Below are 9,901 nucleotides of genomic sequence, written 5' to 3'. Positions count from 1 at the left end.
TCCTGTTCCAATTTTTGTTTTGCCCATTCTGCAAATTCTGGGCACCGATCTGGGTCATCCTCGTTGAGATGCTGCAGTAGCTGGAGTTTGTAAGGGTGCCATTTGTGAGTAGCTAATATCCGCCGAGGGGATGTTCGACTAATGCAACTCTCCAGTGACATGCGGCGAGTGGTACGCTGTGGGCTGTTACTGAATGAAGCTAGGACAGCCACTGATGTTTCTTCATTAGTGACAGTTTTCTTGCGTCCACATTTGGGCAAATCCAACACTGAACCAGTTTCATGAAACTTAGCAAGCAGTTTGCTAACTGTAGCATGGGAGATGGGTGGTCTCGTAGGGTGTCAACAGAACAATAAAATGATCAACTTCCCGTATTGGAGCTAAAAGGGGGGTCCTATTCCTCTGCGGGGCAACCTGCATATGGCCAATAAAGCATTATTCAACTTCAACTTCAAAAACTTCAAAATACATATTCAAAGGAACAGACTTTATTCTGTTTGACAATTAGTTATACAATATGGGATAAACAAGAATAGAGTTTTAGAATATCAACAAATTAAATCTTTATTTAAAAAGTAGTTTAAGCCTAATCAAGTTAAATTGTGTGTTGTACAATTTCTAATCTCAAAATCCCCAAATTACCATCTAAAATATACAGGACACCTTCCAAAATAGATGAATCAATATCCCTTCCTACTGCAAAATGGGAGCTGCATCTATTGCTCAACTTGGGAAAAAGAATACTGGTCTCAGATATGTTTAAAAATCTATCCCAGTCTACAATTAATATAACACCAAATACTACATAGAGCGCAGTATGCAGGTCATCAGATGTTCAGGATGGATTTTACGTGCTCTGACAACTGCTCACATTCAAGGGAATAAACCTGACAATTACATACACACTTTTTGCTTCTGTCCACCAGTTCAGAGGTTTTGGGTCTGTAGCTGCGCTGCTCCTGGGTGGGTCCATGGCTGGCTTGGGATCTTAGGGTTCTGGGAGTTCTCCGCCTCTGGGCTGGGGTTCTGGCTGGTCCTGGGCGACTTGGGTCCTGGTTGGTATGTCGCCGGGCTGCTGGACGGGTCCATGCATGGGGGCCTGGCCCTGGTGCAGTAGAAATCTGGTGCAATAAAAAAAACTTCAATGTCAATTGAAAGTGATCCATTTATTAAGGCCATTAAGACCTTACAAAACAAAATGCAGAGCTGAAGCTGAACAATAACCTAAACTAAAGATAAACATCAAAAAATGAAACCTGACATGGGCACAAAGGAAGATGGAAAAGTGACACAAAGGACAACCTGACACTGAACAAAGGAGGACAGAGAACTTAAGTACACACAGAGATAATTGGGGGATGGGGAACAGCTGGGACAAATCAGACTTAACAAGACAAGGGGAAGCAAAACTAGACACACTGCACATAGGACAAGGACAATAAAACAGAAAACAGCATGGAATGCAGACATGACAACACAAACTTGACAACATGGAGAAGAAGACCTAAGTGAACATAACTAAACTAAACTTAAGGCAACAAAATGATAATCCTATTACTCAGTATATTTAAAGTGATAACTTGAAAACTCAAAACATAAACTGAAAACGCTGGGTCAGAGACCCAGGATGGTGACAGCATCTATAAGGCACTATGGCTCGAAGGTCATTGGTGCCTGTTGTGGCAGTAATTCCAGGACCAGAGGCTGGACAAGTGGGGCAGCTGTCAGGCTGAAGAAGGAATCTTATCAGTGTGGAACTCTTGAGGCAGTTAACAGGTGATGGCTAGCCCGGCAGAGTGCAACTTTGGCAGTGGCTGAAAAGAAAACTGGGTGTGAGAGACATTTGGTGAAATTATGGACTTTCATATGATCTCAAAGAAATTCTGGCAAACTTTTAGACAACTAAGGTAGGTGAAGTAATGCTCTGTTCACACTGTATACAGTGGTAGTGTGATGCTGCTGACCTAAACTGAGGGTACAGTCAGGTGGTGGAAGGAACACTTTGGGAATCTTCTGAATCCTACTGTCATGCCTTCTGTAATGGAAGCAGTGTCCAGTGATTGTGCTTATCAGTGGGTTAAGGTCACTGTTCTAGTTATGCAACTGCTTGGTGGAAGAGCTTGTGAGGAGGACAAGGTGTGCTCTGAATTCCTTAAAACTCTGGATCTTCTGTTGCAGTCTTGATTGATCTTTCTGCAACATTCTGTGGAGGTCTTGGATGATGCCTGTGGATTGGCAGATGGGTACCAGAGGGTGCCGTCCAACACATAGACTAAGTTAGAGAGGTGGAAAACTATGTCGGGGTACTGCAGAGGAGTGTCTGTCTGTTAGTTGAATCTCAGAGTGGAGATGAACAATGCAGTCTTCATCCTGGTTGTGGAACACTGGAGCTCTTCATCCTTAAAAAAAATATCCAAGGGTGTATGTGAATTTGCTTATATTGCTCTCTTCTGGTCCATGTTGGACTCTGTAATGGCTGCCTTTTTTCACAAATTCTGTTCATAATTTTAATGGTACGGAAATCAAGGCATAGCCAGGAAGTGGAGCATCTCCACTTTAGTTGCCTTAGGATATCAGCTTTGCTTTTGTCAACTCTAATTAATGTGGTGTTAAGCAGCAAGAATGAAAATTAGCACCTAGAATCTAAGGGCTTAATTCTCAGCAGTAAAAGCATGAAGTGGGCAATCCAGGACAAGTTCCTGCCCTGAGTGAAGTTTGAGTGTGAAGGGGGAGCTAAGCGTGACATTGACATATGTATTGATGTGGAGGCTGTACCGGTCCATTGTGGTGAAGAGAGAGCTCAATGTAAACTTGAAGCTGTCAGTTTTCCAGTCCATCTATGTTATTACCAAAAGGCTGATGTTGCCAATTCAAGTGACTTAGTTTCCCACTAAGGGAAAAGACTAAGAGTTGAGATGACCTGTTGTTTCAATCTCTATGTTAACACACTTGAATAAAATTTTGTTTGCTTACTTAAAATGTCCATCCATCCATCCGCTTCCGCTTATCCTTTTCAGGGTCGCGGGGGGCACTGGAGCCTATCCCAGCTGTCATGGGGCGAGAGGCAGGGTACACCCTGGACAGGTCGCCAGTCTGTCGCAGGGCCAACACACAGAGACAGACAACCATTCGCACTCACATTCACACCTAGTGGCAATTTGGATTATCCAATTAACCTATCCCCACAAGCTGCATGTCTTTGGATGGAGGGAGGAAGCCGGAGTACCCGGAGGGAACCCACGCAAACACGGGGAGAACATGCAAACTCCACACAGAAAGACCCCGGCCTGATGGTGGAATTGAACTCAGGACCTTCTTGCTGTGCGGCAACAGTGCTAACCACCGTGCCACCGTGCTGCCCTTACTTAAAATGTTTTATATATGTTCATGTTTAAGTTTATTTTTTTAAATGGCAGTTTAAAAGTTTAAGTTTTACTTGCAGTATTTTTTTAATTTGTATTTTTTTCATTCTTAAGGCACTACGATGTCCTTATACTTATTATTTATTTTTAATTATTTTTAACACTCACATCTTTAAACAAAGTAATAAATAAAAGTGAGTGCCCCACCACTTTCTTTGAACCAATAGAAAGCTGGTGCTCAGAGGAAGAGGGCGGGCTTTACTTGGTGTCAGTGACAGAAATGAAAAAAAGCTCAAATGAGTGAGAAGGACGATGAAGGAAACATCTGTGCTGTGTCTGCTCTGTAAGTAGAATCTCTGTGTTTGTTTGAATTCTTGTACTTTGACTGTCTGCTCTCCTGATAACTGATGATGGAGGAGAAGACATGAAAAACAAATCAGGCTGAATTCAAGTTCAAACACCACGAGGACCAACTGCAGGTCTGAACTGACTCTTTATCTTTGCTCAGGAGTCGAGGAAACACAGCAGGCAGTGAAAAGATCAAATCATTCACTCATTATATCAACACAGCTAGACAGTGGACACATGACTTTACTGTGTTATTTAAATGTAGCGGTTGTGTGTATAGTCAAAGTTTAGTCACTGTGCATGATAATTAGTGAGTGTTGATTTTACATAAAAACTGGGGTAGAGGAGAATCAAAAAGACAAAACTGTCTCAATACTTTCATGTCAGTAATGAAGTTTCTCCAAAAATTTTTAGATGTTGTGAGATTTGGTAATGAACAGAGTATACATTATATCTAATAGTACAAGTGTCACAGAGCTGCAGTGTCTCTGTATGTTTTCCCCCACAGTCCAAAGACATGTTTGGTTAACTGGTGATTCTGAACTGGCTGTAGGTGTGAATGTTAGTCCTTCTGTGTTACTCTGTAATTACCTGTAGTCATGTTAAAACAGCTGAGATAGATTCCCTAATTTTAAAAATTGGTAAAGAAAATTGAAGGATTGATTCTACCAGATGTATTTTAGCTTCAGGCACTTTTTATTTAGTCTTTTGTCAGAGAGAGATGAGTTTGTGTGTTTGTCAGATGTTTGTGTGGAGTTGTTCTTTATGTTCACCTCAAATCAACCTGAGTGTCATTTCTCTTTAGTTCTGATCTCACTGCTGAGCTGCACAACAAACCAAGGTCAGTAACCTTCTTCTGTCACAGTTTAAACCTGAGAAATGCTCACTGATATGACCTGATTCATATAGTCACGATGGTGCTCACATATAAAAATTATTAAATGAAGGATTAATTACAGAATTATAACAGTTTTAACAAAAGTATAACAAATCAAATATTTTTCATTTTAACCCTCACAGCTCGTCTGACTGTGAGTCCCAGCAGCTCTCAGATCTTTAAAGGAGACTTTGTGTCTCTGAGCTGTGAGGAGGACGACAGCTCTGCTGGATGGACTCTGAGGAGAAACACAACAAAGAAACAGAGGACTCAGTGTGGAGGAGATGGGTGGGGAAAACCAGCTGGTTCTTCCTGTAACATTGGTGTAACAGCACCTCATGACAGTGGAGTTTACTGGTGTGAGTCCAGAGAGGGTCCCATCAGTAACATGGTTAACCTGACAGTCACTGGTAAGCTGAGTGTGTGGAGTTAGTGTTGATGAAGCTGTGTGTAAATGGATGAAATGCTGTAGTTTGTCTCTGTGTTGAGGTGGATCAGTGATCCTGCAGAGTCCTGTCCTCCCTGTGATGGAGGGAGATGACGTCACTCTGCTCTGTAAAACAAAGACCACTCCCTCCAACCTCCCAGCTGCTTTCTATAAAGATGGCTCCCTCATCAGGAAGCAGCCTACAGGTCACATGACCATCCAGCATGTTTCCAGGTCTGATGAAGGCCTCTACAAGTGTGACATCAGCGCTCATGGAGAGTCTCCATCCAGCTGGATCACTGTCACAGGTGACACACTCACCTGTCTGTGTTTCTGCAGCTTTCAACATTCACAATGTGACGACAACTTAATGACTGTGTTTGCTTTATTTTAGGGGAACACACCACCACACCTCCACCTACATCCACACCTCCACCTACATCCACCTCTCCTCCTGGTTCCACCTCCATCACTGTTCCTCCATCACTCTCTCCTCCTCTTCTCTCTATGCTTTCATTTGTTGGATCAGTCTGTGTTGTGGTTCTACTGGTGTTACTGGTTCTGCTGGTGAGACGATGTGTTCATAGGAAACCTGAAGGTGAGACTCAGACTTTTCAATATATGTGGTTATGTAAATCCATGTGTTATACTATTTATGTTTATTAATTTTATTATGATTTGATGATTTTTAAAATTTTAATTTCACATTAAAAATGTAAAACTGTTTATTTTTTGTTTTTATTTGGACTCTTCACTGTAAAATGTTGTGATTGTAAATACTTTCTTAATTTTAATAATTTCACTAGATGAAGCTGTGGAAAATGGCCTCACAGATGACATCTTGTACAGTGATGTCAAAATATCAACTCATCAACATCCAAAAAAACAAAACAACGGTAATTTGAGGTCCTTTGTCGGTTATTTATTTGTGTTTATTCAGCTCCAATTTTATAAAATACTTTTAAGTTCTGATTATATTCATAGAGATTTTATGTCTCATGAAAAGATTTCTATGAGGATATTATGAAGCAGGTGAAGAAAGTACAACTGTGCATTGTAATAGAAAAATAAACGTTCTATTAAATTGATGCTAAAGTTTAACTCTGTAGTAATTTCGCCAGAGTTCATCTTTGTATGTCACGGCTTTGACAACACTTTTTTTCTTTTGTTTTGTTTCCTCTCTCCAAATTTAATAATTCAGTCATTTTAAGTCTGTAAAATTTCACTCTGTGCTCATTGAGCATTGCTCTTTACATGCTGCCCTCTGTGTTTGTTGTCTGTGGTTAACACAAGCTAACACCTCTGCAGTCGTACAGTTTCCTGTTTATGATTGTTTTTAAAGTCACCTGCAGGTGTTTCTCTATCAGGCGCTAGAAATAAATAATTCATATTCACATTAAGTAAACTTACTATAGTTTTATTCATAATTTCCTTTTATAATTAGCTTAACTCAGTTTAACATATGTAGCTTTACTCAAAGTTTAAATTACTTTACTGTTTCATATTTATGTTAAACCAACAATTTGTGTGTTTTATTGTGCAGACAGTGATGCAGCAGTAATCTACTCAGCAGTGAGAACAGAAGACATCGGTTATGGTCGAATCATCATCAAAGACACGAAAACCAGATCACAGATGAGAGGTACAGCTGCTCTTATTGGTCTCCTGTCTGTCTGACAATAAAAAATTTAAAGCTGTAGGTAAATTACAAATAATACCACCACCTTTTAATCAGGATTTGATGGTCAGTTGTGTAAAATGCAGACCTGAGATTATATCACAGATGAGAGGTACAGCTGCTCTTCTCCTGTCTGTGGTGATATGTCTGTCTGACATTAGACAATAGAAATTTAAAAATTGAAAGAAATTTAAAGCTGTAGCTAAATTACAAATTGATGGTCAGTCGTGTAAAATGCAGACCTGAGGTTATATACATTAGACTCAATCTATAACATACAGGCAGATTTCTTTCTTTGGAACATAAAATAAAGATATTCAATAAATTCTCATCACTGACTTTTCCTGAACAACTAAGTGAGCATAAACAACTCGCATATTCCAAACTGTGAAACCTGCCCAAATCTAGTCACTGGTTAATTGTTTGTGTATTGTTCTTTTTTTTTTTCACCTTTCCCCTTTCTGATTGTTTCTATTGTCCATTTCTTTAGTATAATTCCTGTCCTCAGATATTTGTTAAATACTATCATAGTAGGTTAAGGACTTGCCTTCATGCACCCATGGGTCAGGACTCTGACCTAGCTTCAATTGTTTTGACTCCACCTTTCTCACAAACAACTCAGAGTGAGCTGCTGAAAACACAGACAAAGACATCCACCACATACTCTTTTCTTGATGTTTCTTTAGTCTGAGACAGTGAGACTACATCTGACACTTTCCACTTTAACGTGAAGGTTTCTACTTCCTCTTGGAGAGAGGACAAATAGGACGCATCTGCAGTTTCCCTTGTGCCACACTTGGCCTTTACTAATAACATCGACTCATCCACAGTTCTGTTTTATAGAGATGTAAGGTGTGGTATAACTTTTCACAGTGCTACAACTGAACAGATTAGGCTCACATGTGTCTGCTTTATCTCTACAGCGTGTCCTTAACAATGTCTTCCTCCCCTCACTCCAACCAGTCACAGGTGATGGCTGCCCTCCCTGTGCCTGGTTCTGCTGAAGTTTTCTTCTTGTCAAAAGGGAGTTTGTCCTTTTTAACTACCTAAAGGGTTCTGCATGTAAAACCACAGCAGCTCCTTCCTGTAGTCTGAAGCTGATGACACTTCTCTGTTCTGGTTTGGCCAAGCACAGAGTTCATATCGTGAGAACTTGCCCTGTGGTGAAGCATCAGTTTGCACTGAAAAAGGTGTCAGATCTGTGGTCGTGCACCTTGAACTAGTTAGGGTAGCTGTTGTTTCTCAGCAGAAGTGTTGAGAAATGCAAAGACCATGAAAAGCTTGAGCTATTTACAAAAGTTACATACATGTGTTAATCTTCACAGTCTTTTTAGCTGCGCTCTAACTGCTCTGTACTGCTTGGTACCCCAGTTTTGATCGAACTAGGTTGAGTGGTGGGTTAGATGAAAAGCAGAAAACCAAAAAAGATCTGTGGTCGTGCACCTTGAACTAGTTAGGGTAGCTGTTGTTTCTCAGCAGAAGTGTTGAGAAATGCAAAGACCATGAAAAGCTTGAGCTATTTACAAAAGTTACATACATGTGTTAATCTTCACACAGTCTTTTTAGCTGCGCTCTAACTGCTCTGTACTGCTTGGTACCCCCGTTTTGATCGAACTAGGTTGAGTGGTGGGTTAGATGAAAAGCAGAAAACCAAAAAAGATCTGTTGTCGTGCACCTTCAACTAGTTACAGCAGTTGTTGTTTCTCAGTAGCAGTGTTAGGAAAGAAGACTGAAAAGCAAAAGCTACTTACAAAGGTTACATACATATGTTAATCGTTGCATCTTTGTATTTTTATCTGTGTTCTAACTGCTCTATACTGTCTCCAAAACCTGGTCCCCCAGTTTTGACCAAACTAGCTTTAGTGTTGGATTCAATGTAAAGCAGATACCACAAATGTTCTGTTGTTTGCAGTGATCTTATAACAATTTTAATATTAACCACACTGGCTGAACCTTTATTGAAATTTAACTCAGATTATAAATGTACAAAAATCAACCTGTTAAATAATATATCCAAACAAATAATTTGTCTTTATAAAACAATCAATACCTTTTAAAATAATATTACATAAAGATTTTAACTTGTTGATTAACTCACATAATCATGTCTTAATCGCCTGAGAAATTTAACTACACCTGAAGTCGATGCACCCCACAACGACTTGAACTGGTGTGTTTGTGTCCACGCTTTCTAGCTGCTTTTGCAACCCAGTATCATGACTAAATGTGAAATAGACATGCAAGTCCACTGTATCCATTTCACGCTTTGCCTCTTCGAAACATGAAATGGACATGCATGCAGAAGTTACCAGCAGTGAAGATGGTTTATTTAAAGCGATGAAGTCAGGTAGGGACCTGATAACTGGAAACAATTAAGTTAGGAGGATAATATGTATATACACATGTAAATGTGTTATGTCTGTTTTCATGATTATTTTTGTACTGGCTTGAAATGAAATGCCTACCTCTGCTGTTACAGCAACTTACTGGAACTTCTGCATGGGTGTACATTTCACATTTTGAAGAGGCAAAGTGTGAAATGTACATGGTAGCAGGTACCAGCCTACCTATTACATGGTTTGCCATGATATTGGATCACCCCAGGTTCTTGTCTCTTTAACAGCAATCAATAACAAAAACACACACGCTCTCAAATAGGTGTGTTCAGAGTGAGGCAGCTTGGCCAATTGCGTGATCTTTAAAACTTTAAAACTATTAATCTCATATCTCTCTTACACTCTAAAAATTATTGTTTAAGCTCAACAAAAAAAAAATTAAGGCAACAATTTCCATTACTCTTTTTGAGTTATGATAACTTATGTTGAAATCAGATTGAACCAACAAACTATATTGAGTTAGGGGAATTAACTTTTCCTTCATAATCAAAGGTGATTTTAATTACCATTTACGTAATATTTGGTAGCTTAAAACATATTTTTAAGTTGTTTACTCATAAAAATGATGTTCCTCCAATTACTTTTCCCACATTATTTAAAATGATTTTAAGTGTTATGTAATTAATTACAGCAATTACAAAAACAATTTTTTAAAGTTCATTATTTAAAATATTAAGTTGCTGATTTTCATCATTATTATCATCATTTTAGCTTTCTCTTATTTTTTTTTATTGTAATAGCTTTTAAGAAAGGAATTCATTGAACATTTTTTTTTATTATCAAAAAAAACTTTATTTTTTAACTGTAGGCATT

General features: G+C 39.1%; 1 protein-coding gene across 1 annotated transcript; it reads left to right on the top strand.

Annotated features, from left to right (window-relative positions):
- The first annotated feature begins 1,627 nt into the window (after positions 1-1,627).
- LOC143419718 (sialoadhesin-like) lies at positions 1,628-6,691 on the top strand. Its single transcript, XM_076887081.1, has 5 exons — positions 1,628-1,712; positions 4,731-4,997; positions 5,077-5,322; positions 5,409-5,612; positions 6,558-6,691. The coding sequence occupies exons 1-5, from the start codon at positions 1,628-1,630 to the stop codon at positions 6,689-6,691; spliced, it is 936 nt and encodes a 311-aa protein (XP_076743196.1).
- Positions 6,692-9,901: the final 3,210 nt, after the last annotated feature.

Source organism: Maylandia zebra, linkage group LG7 (genome assembly GCF_041146795.1).
Source record: "Maylandia zebra isolate NMK-2024a linkage group LG7, Mzebra_GT3a, whole genome shotgun sequence".
NCBI lineage: Eukaryota > Metazoa > Chordata > Actinopteri > Cichliformes > Cichlidae > Maylandia > Maylandia zebra.
Note: the sequence above shows the minus strand (reverse complement) of the source record. Positions and strands in the feature narration are given on the sequence as shown.

Bases quoted from the DNA above. Each gene is read 5' to 3' on its own strand.
- LOC143419718 (XM_076887081.1), top strand. From the start codon at position 1,628: ATGGTGACAGCATCTATAAGGCACTATGGCTCGAAGGTCATTGGTGCC. The intron at 4,998-5,076 runs GTAAGCTGAGTG...CTCTGTGTTGAG, and splicing joins GGTTAACCTGACAGTCACTG to GTGGATCAGTGATCCTGCAG. The intron at 5,613-6,557 runs GTGAGACTCAGA...TTTATTGTGCAG, and splicing joins TGTTCATAGGAAACCTGAAG to ACAGTGATGCAGCAGTAATC.